We start from the raw sequence: 13,736 nt of genomic DNA, 5'->3' as shown, positions 1-13,736 counted from the left end.
GTTCAAACAAAAAACAAGCAGATAAATAAACAAATAATATTAATATAATCTAATTACTTATTTGTCCAAAGTCAATCATAATTTTTTAAATATGAATGAGACCATTAATACTTTTTGTTATTTGTGGAATGTTTATCAACAATGCCCAGTGTTTTGTAATATATTTGAATAAATGAAGTATGTTCTTGCATGATGATAATTGACTAATGTATATCTCAACTTTAGAAGTAGGGATGGCAACGGGCAGGTAGGAACAGGTTTTTACTTTATTCGATTTTGTTTCGTCTTATAATAATTTGTATAAAATTTGTTTTGCTCTTATTTATTATAAATATTACACATATTATATATTAAAATTACGAAAAAGTTCTGCATCCATGTATTTTTTACATGGTTGTTAACCAAGTAATTTTCTCTACACGAGCGTCCCCCACCCCTCACTCGTTTGTCATACACGCGCTACATATAACGTGCTGCAACCTAAAGTTTTGCTCAACGTAAACTTCCTGCTAAAACGTAAACCTCCTGCTACAACGTAAGCTCGCGTTCTTCCTTATTGATCTGTGTTGCCTTCGTCGTTCTCCTCTGGTCGCGTTTATTTTATCGTTTTCTTATTTTGATCTGGTTGCACTTATCTTCTTCCTATTCTTCTTCGATTTGCACTTCTGAATCGAAACAATAAATGACTCAACTTTAAATCAGGAGAGCGATTTGGATTACTCTTTTGAAACGAATCAAACTGACAAAGTTTAGATTATTCAATTTTGAATCGAATTGAATTTAATTGATAATATGTAAATTGTAGGCAGAGTTATTTGAATTTGATTTTATATAATGGATTATATTTCGTTCACTCAGTACTATACAATTGTTTCACCATGAGTACTGTGTTCAGTTCACCATGAGTACTGTGTTCGGTTCATTCTGTAGAAAGCTGTTTGAATTTGATTTTATATAATGGATTATGTTTCGTTCACTCAGTACTATACAATTGTATTGTGTTCGGTTCACCATGAGTACTGTGTTCGGTTCACCATGAGTACTATGTTCGGTTCACCATGAGTACTATGTTCGGTTCACCATGAGTACTGTGTTCGGTTCATTCTGCACTATTCAAAACTCTTCTTCCTCACCTTCTACTGCTTCTTCACCAGAGAGAGAAGGAGAAAAAGACAAAAAATACAACAGCAATAACAACAAAAGAATGACGATAAGGAGAAAACACGTGAAGAAGAAGGAACACGAAAAAGGAGGAGAAGGAGGAGAAGGAGTAACGCGAAGAAGAAGACGAAGAAGAAGAAGCCGCTCCGTGCGTAAATGAGTGTGAAACGAAGAAGAAGAAGAAGAAGAAGCGCGGGAGAAGAAGAAGCGTGGGGGAGAAGAAGCGTTGGGCAAAAGCGATTTCGTGTGTGTTGGGCGCGTGTATTTCACGTTTCATTGATGTTGGGTCAATTTGGTTACATGATTATATGGATGTGTAACATCCCTGTTAAAATTATGTTATGTATTTATACCAGAACGGATAGAAGCGGGTAGTACCTAAACCCAGTCCCAACCCGTCTAAGAATCTGTCCTGCTAAAAACTCGCCCCGCATTAAAAGGAGAAGGGATAGAGTAGATACCCGCAAATTCAGATATTGTTGCCATCCCTATCCAGAAGTGATTAAGCTTTGTTATTCTTATCTAAGAAGACATACTTTACAAAAAATGAAATAGGTATGGCCTAAGCATTTCGGTATTTAAATTAAAAAATATTTAATAATAAAAAAATAACAAAAAATAAATAACAGAAAATAAATTTATTTTATTTAATATTAATTAATTATACAATTAATAAATACTTGTCTTCCTAATAATATTAGGGTACAAATTAGTTTACAGGATACAATCAAATTTCGAACATACATGGTGTCTTTCTAGTGACCTTTTTATGGCTAATGAGGTTATCATTTTAAGATTTGATGCAAAAATGTACAGAAAAAGATAAATAAGTCCTTAATTTTTTGGTCTATAAATATTTAAATTTTTGAAAATTTATAAATATATTTAAATTTTTAATTTTCTCAAAATCTGAATACGTCGATCTCTCTATTCACTTGGGTTTGGCAGACCCAATAGAAAAATTAAACGTGACTTTCGTTGTCTTAATTTGGCCGATATACGAATGTACACATAAGAGAGTTTTTAAAATGAGACAAATTAGACTTAGAGATCAATATATCCAAATTTTAAAAAGGTCAAGGATTTAAATGTATTTTTAAATCTTCGAAAATTTAAATATCCGCGAACTAAAATGTCAAAGATCTAATTGTCCTTTTTTCAATGAGTTATGCTACGTGTACACTAAAATCAGCCACCAAAATCAGTCACCATTCACAAGTATAAAATATATACTAGAATAAATACACATTGAAAATAAATTAAACTACACATATGTTTATACATAAATACATTAATAACTGATTTTAGTGGTTAATTTTAGTGTACAAATAGTATTTTTATTTTTCAATAAAGACTGATAAACTCATAAAAGAATACGAGCCCTTGCTATACGTTACTGAGTTATAAACATTTTTTCCAAAATATTCGTTGGCATTAACCGAGTTATAATAGCAAAATCAAAGTACATAACTGAATTTTATTTTTAAAATTTAAGATAAATTCATACACAATCTATCGTTGTCATTGATAATAGATTGTTTTAAGCCAAATTGAGTACTTGTTCCTATTTTGGGTTTTGGTCAAAAGTACATCTTTTCTGAGGTTCTTTTTATTCAAAATGGACAGGCATGAAAAGTGAAAGACATCAAAATGGAGACACTTCCTTTCTGCGACTGTGGTAGTAAACAACCATTTTGTCTCTTTGGGGCAGAGTGTCGTTGATGGTAGGATGGCTGAGGAAATTGGTGATCCATGCATTGATGGCTGGGAATTTCAAAGGGTCTAATATCTTCATTGATCCAACTTCCTCCCAAACAGGAATCCAGTAAGAGATCCATCCAATTGCAATGTCAAGGAAACCGATGTAGTCCCTTCCAAAGAATCTCTTCCCCTTAATTTCTTCTTCTAACTTCTCCACTGCTTCTCTTGCCTCATTCACAGCCTTTTCTTGTTCTTCCCCGCTACTACGCATTGCCATCCACGCAGCGTCTAAAAGCTATTACATAGAGTTAAAGCTTGTTACTAGAATTTCAAAACATTAAACAACAACACCAACAATAATAACAACAATATAATAATACCTTATGTTCAGCAAAATTAGCCCAAAAGCGAGCATGAGCTCTTTGACAAGGATTCTGAGGCATCAACGGATACTGCTTCCATGTTTCATCGATGTATTCAAGGATCACAAGTGATTCTGCAATTGGTTTGTTGCAATGAACAAGAACAGGCACCTTCTTGTGAACGGGGTTCAGCTCAAGGAGGAGGTTGCTCTTGTTGAAGATGTCTTCTTCTATGCACTCATAATCAACACCCTTTAGTTTCAGAGCCCAGATCACCCTCTGACCAAATGGACTCGCATGAAAGTTGAACAGCTTCACATCTTCTCTTCTTTCCATAGTCTTGCTCCAAGTCTGCCACTTTACTTCAATTATTCCCTTCTCATCTTTCACTACCATATAGGACATCCAACATGGGGAACAAGTTACAACAATAACAAGGGTCTATAAGCTATTAAACACAAGTATAGAGCTAAATCCAAATATATTATTTTAAAAGAATTTAATTTTAATATTTTATCGGTGTAAAAGTAATTTTACACGTGCATCTAATTATATCTTACCACATTTTACATTGGCGGTGTAAATAGTCATTAAAAAAACGAACGTAATTGTACAACTATGTAAAATACTTTATGCTGTTAGTACATCAAAATTAAACTCATTTAAAAAAAATAAAAAAAGGTAAAATAGAAAAATCGTTTGCAATTAGAGCAAGGAAACCTGAGACTACTCTGCTGTTCCTTGATGGCCTCCATGCTCTGTTTTCCGTAAGTTATGAACTTTGTCTATTTTGCAATTGGGATTTGGGGATGAATAAATGTGTAAAACATTGTAAACCCAAAAATGCCCTCCGTTGCTCAATAATTGAAGCTCGTGAAAGGGACATTTGGCTGTACATACTAGATGTAGAAAAAGAACAAAGGCAAAATTTTTTCCTCTCTGCCGTCTATGGCTACAATACAATTGTTCCGAGAATTACTGAAACGTTAATTTTGACTTGAACGTGAGGTTCAAATTTTTTTATATGACGGCGTCTGACTTATTGATGCTGCAGTGCTGTCTGTCCGTATTTCTCGTCAGGAGATGGGAGTACTATCTAGGGGTGTAAGTTATCGAATCGGACGAAAATTTACTGTAAAACCGAACCAAAATTTATAACAATCAAATAAAAAACAAAAAAAAAAATTTTTTTAATTAAACTGATCGGTTCGGTTCGATTTTTGGTTGGCTTGACAGAAATCGAACTGAACCAAACCAAACTGAAAAAGTGGTTAAGTGATCATTCTTTTTACCAGTTTACCTTTTAACCTAATAACAAACCTCCAAATCCCTAACCCTTTCAGCTTTCATGCAGCCATAACACAAGCCGACAACTCAATCTCACATCCATCTTCCTCATCCATGCCTGAGCCTTGAGAGAATGAGAGCCTGAGAGAGACAGAGAGCCTGAGAGCTGCCGCCGTCCTCCAGTCGAAAGTTGTCCATCGTCGCTCTCAAGGACGTCGTCGCAGGTCGCAACTATAGCAGTTATCTCCGTCACAAGCGTTGCAGAGAGCTGGAGAGCGCCATCGTCTAGCCCGCGGGGTCGTGCAGTTCGCATCGTTTTCTAGTTGACGTTGTCGTCTAGTCCGCGCTGTCGTCCATTCCGCGCCGTCGTCCAGTCGATGCCGTCACAGCAAACCCTAAACTGAGCAGTTCTTCTCCGTCGCCGAGCAATTCCTCTTCGTCACCGAGTATCCGTCACCGAGCAATAGCCTTAGTCCGAGCCCACTCTTGCAACTCACAATGTCTTCTTCTGAGGTTAGTAAGTATATTCACAATTTTTGCTTAAAATTTGTTGTTGCTGTTGCTGGTCTTTTGGAAACAGTATATTCAATTCTTCACAATTTATTGCATAAGTCTTGTTGTTATTGTTGTTGGTCTGTTAGAAACAATATATTCACAATTTGTTGCTGGTCTGTTGGAAACAATTTTTTTGAATGTTATGAGTTGAAATTATTAGTTGTTGTTGCTGGTCTGTTGGAAACAATTTTTTTGAAGGTTATAAGTTGATAAGTTATTAGTTGTTGTTGCTGTTGCTGGTCTGTTAGAAACTTTCATGAGTTTTTGAATGTTATAAGTTGATAATGGTAGAATCTTCAATCTCATTATGGCTATAATTTTGTTGTTATTGCTGGTCTGTTGCAAACTTCTCAATTTTGTTGTTGTTGAGGCATTGATTTGCACACAAAATTGGCTTGGTGCTTTTCTAATAACAACTGATTTTGATGAGCTTATTGAGAAGTTTGAGAAACTTGAATTAGGTATGCAAAAAAGAAATTTAAAGTTCCTTTCAAAGTTTATGTTTATAATTTATAATCTACATTGATTTCTTTGTTTTGCTTTTGTAGAAATTGCACCAACCGAAGAAGATGATATTGAATTTGGTGTGGATTCAGATTTAGCATGGTGGCTATTTTGGTTTTTATTTATGTTCGGTACCTGATGTTCCCGGGTACTCGACGGGTCGGGTGGTGATGAGCAGAGGAGAGGATGGGACCCTGAGCTGACGTGGAGCGAGGGCAAAGATGTGCGTTGGTGACGCCGGAGGTGGAGTGGTGCGTGGGGGGTGGCCACCTGTAAGGACACTCCGACGATCAAGTCAGTGTCCGTACAATGTGGTAGCCAGATTAGTTAAGAATGTCACGTACCTTGGGGGGAGAGCTGACCTTTCCCCTTTTATACTGTGTGGAACGGGCCCTGAAAATGACCTAGCCCACTACCCAAGAAGCTTCCAGGAGCTGTCATAATCCACGTAGGAGGGACAGGTCGTCCTGGACCTCGGGTCGGGGCTTCGGGTCGTGATCCGAAGGTATTGGCCCGACCGGTGTCCTGGGCCGTGCGGGTGGTTAAGTCGGGTATGTCCTGGGTCGGGCGTTCAAGGGACCGACCCGTCGGGCTCTCTTTCGTGAGGGGTGCTGTGGGCCTGGGTCAAGGGCGACGCCCCGACCCGGCGGCTAGTGGGTTGGACTTGTCAGTCCGTAACAATTTAGTTTTAAAGTGACTGTTTCAGTCTTTATTTAGTTTTAAAATGTGTTTTTTTTTTTGTTTATTAGATATTTCTAATTGTCTTTATTTTTATGTTTAATTATTGGGACAAGTAGTTGAAATTGTATTGAATTTGGATGTGATGTACCTATTTTAGTTTATTGACCGTTTAAACTTCATTTTATGATGATTTAAATTCTGATTATTGGCTTTATAAAAACAAAAAAAAAACGACCGAACCAAATCGCTGTTGGTTCGATTCGATTAGATTCGGTTGTTTTGCAAACTGCAAACCGAATGGTTGATATCATCAAAGAACCGAACATGTCGGTTCGGTTGGTTTTCGGTCTAAAATCAAATCAAACCGAACCGATTACACCCCTAGTGGTATCTGCAAGAGACTCCGATACTTAAGTTAGCAAGGATTTTAGGCAGGTTTTTAGTAGATTAGAACGCACATTATACCTGAGGGGTGTCGGTGTATTTATAATAAAATTGATAACCACCTTTGTTGGAGTAGTTCCATCTTTTCTGCTGGATAACGGTTCTTTTTATCTTGAATTTGTTGGGATATATCTTTTAAAAAAGATAGAAATAATAAGAGAGATTCAAGGAGGTAGTTACTTACTTTTGGACAGGTAAAGCTATGCTCTCTTGTCGGTGTCTGACCTTTTTAAAGAGGTCGGACGTGTCGAGGAGGCCACCCTTCTTCGTGAGCCTTTTATCTTATGAGGTCTAACTTTATTTAATGGATCAGAGTATGAATGACGATCAATCATTCGAAGTCACTAATATATTCTAGTGAACCTATCAAAGATTAGAAAACAGAAATATATTTATTTAATAATAATATAATAATATATTCTCTATTTAAATGGTTCTTGCATTCATCTCTTTCTTCTTACTATAAACAAATTTGTTTCCTCTTCGAAAAGTATACCCCAAGATTACTAAGCTCCAAAATGAGTTACTTTTGAGATTTGCATAATTGGATTCCAAGTTATCGCATTTAGATAATCACTACCATAATAGAACGAGCGCAATTCACATAAATAAAATAAGTTGAAAAAACTCTTACGCAAGTACAATATTGTAAAACTATAGACGAAAATGCAACAATCTCAATTGTATGTAATCCGCGACATCCTAACGCAGATTCCAAATACACATAATCCGCTACATCCTGTCGCGGATTACGTTGAGAAGCTGATTTCACATAAACTGCTACACCCTGTAGTGGTTTATGAACATATGGGCACAAAGTATATTCCGCTACACCCTGTAGCGGATTATGAGGAGAGTGACTCATTTTGGAACAAATCCATGAATACCAGTGTAATAGTAACAACCCATGATGCAAAATGCACGAATTCATACAAATGTAATCGTCATAAGCAATAAGTCGTACAAAAATAATAGCCACTAGGCATTAACACTAACACAAAATAAGTTAACTACATAAGTCATACAAATATAATAGTCACAAGTGTTTAAGACTAACAGGAAATAAATAAGTCATAATTCATACAAATATAACGGTCGGAACTAACACAATGGGCGCTACTGCTAGTCACGATCATCATCATGGTCACCCCCAAATGGACCAAGTAGGTGCGAGCCTGTGCCACATCGAGTCGGACGCCTAACTCTGGTCGCTCGCCGATCTTCGAGTGGAGCATCCTGTAGCACAACTCCAACATAAGGGGCGCTACTGCTGGTCACCATCATCATCATGCCTCCAAATGGACCAAGTAGGTGCGAGCCTGTACCACATCGAGTCAAACGCCTAACCCTAGCCGCTCGCCGATCTCCTGGCGGAGCCTCCTGTGCCCCAACTCCAAATGCAGATGGTGGCGTCCCCCCATGCCAAACCAAGTGTCGTACGGGCTGCCTGCGGGCTTATTCAGGTCAACCGATAGCTAGGACTCAGGAACCTGGAATGGCACATCTGCTGGCTGTGGCCTGTACTCCGGAGGCTCGGACGGACTTCCTGGGATCGGACTCTGATACTGCTGAACGTCGTCACCCCGTATGATCTTAGCGAAATCCGCATAGAATTGTGGCCCAGCCAGCTGATCGTCCAAATCCATGGTGAAAGTAGTGGTAGCAAGATCAGCAAACATCTACGTGCTACATTCATGGCCTGGGAGCTAGATACGTGAGTAAAAGGTGTACCACCCATACTAGCCTCCGCAGTGCCACCAGGCTAAGTGTCAGTAGGGTGACCACGGGACGATCCAGCCTCGTCATCATGGTGGACGGATGCTCGTCCAGCACGAGCAGCCTGTCGTCTAGCACTACATCGACGCAGGCGATGATCTGCCTGGCCTCCGTCATCACCACCACCAAGCTGCTCCTCCTGGATCATGTCGTCGAGCCAGCGCCACTCCTGATCAGTGGCACGTGTACTAATACGTCGTCTCTGCTCCACGCGTCTGTTATCGAACATATCCGATGCTGGAACTCTAACGGGGGCCTGGGACGACCCTCTGAGTACAGCATCCTCTGGAACCTCAACTGGTCTGGGATTTGCGAATGCAATCCCCGGTGATAGAATTCTATGTGCAACACGGTACCACCAGTCCAGGAACTCAGCGGATGGACCAGGATCAGCCACTCTCTGGATACTCAACACAGAGCGAACTCGCTCGTCCCAATACTCATGTGATGTCCTATAGTAAGTGGGGAACCATCTATCTCCACCCCTGCCGTCCTTACTATGAAGATACTCTATGTTCAGGGCTGGCTCGGGCAGATGTTGTATGCCCCCTAGCTGTGGGAAGACCCTGCTTACCTGATGCCACTCAATCACTGCAAAGTATATCAGACTAGTGACCGCCCGCCATAACTGACTGTGCTCCTCAGTCAGTATCTCTAGATGAATGACTGCAAGTACGTCCAGCAAACCATAAGGCTCCCACACAATCTAATAGTCAGGAGACAAGTCAGCATTGTATCAATGTATACAAATAAGTGGGGAAAGAACTAATAAAATATTGAAAACAAAAACAAATGACTTACATCTCGATCACCCAGTCGATCTAATGCCAGACGATACTAAATAATACGTTGTTCCTTCCCATCAGACGTGGGTAAATATGTGGCCCATCTGAATGACAAAAATATCACATCAATTGTAACTTCATATGTAGAACGTTAATAACTTGAAATAATACGTGTATTAACGAATACTTGGATGCCAACGGAAAAGAAAAAGCGTCAAAATCCTGCGGCCTCAGTGTGAGAAACCGCCAAAAGATCCATGACTGTAGCAACCGTATGGGGCTCAGCCAAGTTAGTGACGTTTCTGTTTGCCATCCTACACATGCATCGGTACAACTAGGCCAACGCAGCTGCGCCCCAGCTATAGCTGCCTATGTCATCAAGTCTCGCTGCAAATGGCAACCAGCGAAGGTGGACTCGATTACCACTCTTGTCCAAGAACAGCTGTGTCAACAGAAGCATCATAATATATGCACATGCATATATGCGCACGGTCTCCTCGGAAGCATCAGTCGGTAACACCCTGAACCTCTCATGGAACCATGTGAAGTGGACCGTTTATAACTTTCTCTTATCCAGTGGCGGAAGCTCACCAAATAACTCCTGGAACCACTCCCATGCCGGTCTAGCCCCCTCGATGTGCAGGTGGAAGTCAGTCATGCACGCAGAAACAGCCTGGCCATCCACGGGCAGCCCCAGCTGATATGCCACATCCTGGAGCGTGATAGTACACTCTACGAATGGCATATAGAAAGTGTGGGTCTCAGGCCGCCACCTCTCGATAAATGCGCTGACCAGAGGCTCATCCAACCAGAACCAATGCGTGTTCAGCCTAGCCAGGTGGTACAACCCAGCCCTCTCCAAGTAAGGTATGATCCTATCATGTAACGGTATATTCTGTTGCCTACGAATGCTATAAATATATCGGGTTGGCTGCATATTCAGAAATAAAGAACACCTGCTTAATTTCTAACAATGACATCACCAAACCATAGCTTATGTTTCAAGACTTAAACTACCTAGGTTTTAAAATTACTAATTTACCATGCACAATTTAAATTTCAAATTCTCTACATTTAATTTTAAATTTTAACTTTCCAATTTTAAATTTCAAATTTTGATTTTCAAAACCTAAGCTAAACTAAGGTTCTATCTTTCTAATTAATAAATAACTTCCTTAATATTAAATAAAATATACAGGTATCATCCAATTGAAAGAAAATAAAGAGACTTACATCTTCATTGATGGTTCCAGCTACGTGATCAACGTCGTTGAGCTGGTACAACCGCCGTTCATCTTCCATTGTTCCACTGCTCTAAGAATATCCTCTCCCTTCTCTCTACTTTCTCTCTTTAAGTCTCTAGCCACTCTCCTCAAATGAAATCCGCTACAGCCTCACGCGGTTTTTATAGTGAGCCACTCTCTTCATAATCCGCTACAGGGTATAGCGGTTTATGTGAAATCAGCTTCTCAACGTAATTCGCGACAGGATGTAGCGGATTATGTGTATTTGGAATCCGCGTTAGGGTGTCGCGGATTACATACAATTGAAATTGTTGTATTTTCGTCTGCAGTTTCACAATATTGTATTTGCATAAGAGTTTTTTCAACTCGTTTTATTTATGTGAATTGCCCACCGAATGATTAAACATTGGAACATTATGTTGATTATCAATTCAAGAGATAACCGAAAAACGTACATCAAATCATCATTTGTTGCCACAACGTTATAAATTTCATCCAAAACAAGACAATGTTTTAATGGAAAAAAGAACACAACGCAAGCCTTCCACAATAACTTGGTATGAATGTCACATATCATACCAATTCATAACATTTTGACACATCCTTTTTACTAAACGATAGAAAATAGATGGTAATAACTCACATAGACACATTAGCATGCATATGTATATTATTAATTAGGAGCATTTTTCTTTTTGAGAGAGTGGAAGTAATCAAGGGCCTTGTCTCTTGGGGGCAAGGAGTCCTTGACCACAGGGTGGTTGAGGAAATTGGTCATCCATTCATTGATGGCTGGCAATTTCAGAGGGTCAATTATTTGCATTGACCCAACTTCCTCCCAAAGGGGAATAATGCAAGGGATCCATCCAAGTGCAATGTCGAGGTATCCAATGTTGTCCCCTCCAAAGAATTTCTTACCCTTGATCTCTTCCTCTATCTTCTCAAGTACCTCTGAGGCTGTATCCAGAGCCTTTTCCTTTTCTTCTCCGCTTTTAATCAGTGCAATCCATGAGCCTTCCCCAACCTATATAAAGTGCACTTTGTATTATTTAGTATTTACCCTTTGAATTTGGAAAATTGTTACACTAACTTAGCAGAAAAGTGAAGATTGAAAATTCCAAGTTGGGAGAACAAAAGACATATTGGCAGAAGCTACTCTGATTTATCAGAGCCAGGTTTCGATCCTGGGACCTGTGGGTTATGGGCCCTCCACGCTTCTGCTGCGCCACTCTGATTGTTGGATAAAAGTTGCTATTTATATAATATTGACTATTTCCCGTGATTTTTGATTTTCAAACCCTCTCCAAGCAACGGTGAAGATAGCGAGGTTGGACGAATTTATTTTTACTCAGCCTCGGGTTTCATTCTAATACTTATAAATTATAATGTTATTTTCCGGTGCTCAAAAAACACTACATATTATTTTGTGAACCAAGTTCAATTAATAAGTTAATCTAACATTAACAAAAATTATTCACAACACTTTTACAATCTCATTTGCTCACTCACTTATCTAAATTCTGTTGTTTAATTTGGGTAGATTTAATTCATAAAAAGATATGTATATAAAACATTTTTCATTAATATTTTGTGTAAACAATATTTTTGAAAAAAAGTATATATTTGAAAAAAGTAGCTTTTAAGGCAAATTGAATCAATATTAGATGATTTGATGTTTCAAAGTAACCAACTTTTCGCTCTAACTAAAGCTTCTAATTTTTTTTTTTTTTTGGGTATCTAGCTAAATCTTAATAGATCGATTAACCTGAGAGAAGTCATAAAGCGGAAGTCATCTATTGAGAACAGGACTAGGTAGATGGAGGAGAGGTCTGGGAAATATAATCCAAACTCGATCAAAAAATATAACCAGTAAAAATGATAAATTTAAAGCGGACAAAAAGATATTTGCTGGATGTTAATTACCCGTTGAGGGAAATAAAGTGATAGAATTTTTTAATTTTATATATAAGTCACCTTTTGTTCAGCAGAAATAGCCCAAAAGCGAGCATGAGCTCTTTGATAAGGATCGTGAGGCATCAATGGATACTGCTTCCATGTTTCATCGATGTATTCAAGGATCACAAATGATTCCGCGATTGCCTTGTTGCCATGTACAAGAACTGGAACCTTCTTGTGAACCGGGTTCAGCTCAAGAAGGAGGTCGCTCTTGTTGTATATATCTTCTTCTATGTAGTCATATTCCACACCCTTCAGTTTCAATGCCCACTCAGCTCTTTTACCGAACGGACTCGCCCAATAGCTAACCACCTTCACATCTTTGCTTCCCATTTTCTTTGTTTTGCACTCTATTTTGTTCCTTCTATGTATATATATTTGCAAGAAACTTATAATTCATGTCATGATTGGTTCAGCACGTAATTTGTGTAAATTTTCAGTGTCATTTTGGACGGCAATTTTTTACCAAAGGGCATATTCCTTTGGATAATCAGTAGCACTTCCTCACCACATTGTCTCAATAGCCAGCCACGTGTCCATCTTCTTTCGAACTTCTGTGCTTTAAGGGTGTTTGACCAACTGTACTACTCTATTATATTCTGTATTCTTATCCTTGACTTAATTAATTTATTTTAGATTAGATCATAGGATAATATAATATAATGCAGTACACACTTGACCATTTATTGTATTAACGCATTGAGTTTTGAACTTAATTAACAGCACAAGTAAAAAATATCACCACTCCATCATACATAAATAGCACTAATTATTTAAGCATACGTAACTGATAATTCATTAATCATAAAGAGAAGGATTGAACTGCTTTCTGCGACGGTGGTTATAAGCAAGCAAGTCATCCTTAGGGGGGAGGCAGTCCTTGAGGAGAGGGTGATTGAGAATGTTGTTGACCCAAGCAGAGATGGCAGGACACTTGAGTGGATCCAGAATCTTCGTAGACCCAACCTCCTCCCAAACAGGGAGCAAGTAAGTGATCCATCCAAGTGCTATGTCAAGGAATCCAATCCTGTCACCTCCAAAGAATCTCTTCCCTTTGATCAGTTCTTCTAACTTGTCCATTCCTTTCCTCACCTCATTCACTCTCTTTTCCTGCTCCTCCCCGATCGATATCATTGCAACATATCCACCGTACATAACCTACAATGCATCTTAATATGTTATTCAACTCAATTAATTTATAAGGAAAAAAAAAACAAGTAAGAATTGAAATTAAATAAAAAAAATAAATTATAATTAAAATTAAAATATAAAAGATAAGT

General features: G+C 38.5%; 4 protein-coding genes across 4 annotated transcripts in view; all 4 read right to left on the bottom strand.

Annotated features, from left to right (window-relative positions):
- On the bottom strand, positions 2,613-4,058 carry LOC107632168 (probable glutathione S-transferase). The gene is made up of 3 exons (XM_016335845.2): positions 3,945-4,058; positions 3,243-3,613; positions 2,613-3,157 (listed from the first exon to the last, which is right to left on the bottom strand). The coding sequence occupies exons 2-3, from the start codon at positions 3,558-3,560 to the stop codon at positions 2,807-2,809; spliced, it is 669 nt and encodes a 222-aa protein (XP_016191331.1). The 5' UTR covers positions 3,561-3,613; positions 3,945-4,058; the 3' UTR covers positions 2,613-2,806.
- Positions 9,591-10,558, bottom strand: LOC107634043 (protein MAIN-LIKE 1-like). Its single transcript, XM_016337628.1, has 3 exons — positions 10,490-10,558; positions 9,820-10,187; positions 9,591-9,777 (listed from the first exon to the last, which is right to left on the bottom strand). The coding sequence occupies exons 1-3, from the start codon at positions 10,556-10,558 to the stop codon at positions 9,591-9,593; spliced, it is 624 nt and encodes a 207-aa protein (XP_016193114.1).
- Positions 10,940-12,884, bottom strand: LOC107632169 (glutathione transferase GST 23). The gene is made up of 2 exons (XM_016335846.2): positions 12,475-12,884; positions 10,940-11,524 (listed from the first exon to the last, which is right to left on the bottom strand). Exons 1-2 carry the CDS (start codon positions 12,787-12,789, stop codon positions 11,174-11,176), a joined length of 666 nt encoding a protein of 221 aa, XP_016191332.1. The 5' UTR covers positions 12,790-12,884; the 3' UTR covers positions 10,940-11,173.
- The window catches only part of LOC107632172 (probable glutathione S-transferase), a 1,629-nt gene continuing 1,002 nt past the window's right edge, over positions 13,110-13,736 (bottom strand). Inside the window, exon 2 of the mRNA XM_016335848.2 lies at positions 13,110-13,614. Coding sequence (XP_016191334.1) covers positions 13,255-13,614 — 360 coding nt within the window. The 3' untranslated portion in view covers positions 13,110-13,254. The remainder of the gene's footprint in view (positions 13,615-13,736) is intronic.

This window comes from Arachis ipaensis, chromosome B03, assembly GCF_000816755.2.
Source record: "Arachis ipaensis cultivar K30076 chromosome B03, Araip1.1, whole genome shotgun sequence".
Lineage (NCBI taxonomy): Eukaryota > Viridiplantae > Streptophyta > Magnoliopsida > Fabales > Fabaceae > Arachis > Arachis ipaensis.
Note: the sequence above shows the minus strand (reverse complement) of the source record. Positions and strands in the feature narration are given on the sequence as shown.

Coding starts and splice junctions, on each gene's coding strand:
- LOC107634043 (XM_016337628.1), bottom strand. CDS start 10,558: ATGGAAGATGAACGGCGGTTGTACCAGCTCAACGACGTTGATCACGTA. Junction 10,188..10,489: donor CTGGAACCATCAATGAAGAT/GTAAGTCTCTTT, acceptor CTGAATATGCAG/CCAACCCGATATATTTATAG. Junction 9,778..9,819: donor CCGCCACTGGATAAGAGAAA/GTTATAAACGGT, acceptor TGAGAGGTTCAG/GGTGTTACCGACTGATGCTT.
- LOC107632168 (XM_016335845.2), bottom strand. CDS start 3,560: ATGGAAAGAAGAGAAGATGTGAAGCTGTTCAACTTTCATGCGAGTCCA. Junction 3,158..3,242: donor CTAATTTTGCTGAACATAAG/GTATTATTATAT, acceptor TCTATGTAATAG/CTTTTAGACGCTGCGTGGAT.
- LOC107632169 (XM_016335846.2), bottom strand. CDS start 12,789: ATGGGAAGCAAAGATGTGAAGGTGGTTAGCTATTGGGCGAGTCCGTTC. Junction 11,525..12,474: donor CTATTTCTGCTGAACAAAAG/GTGACTTATATA, acceptor CACTTTATATAG/GTTGGGGAAGGCTCATGGAT.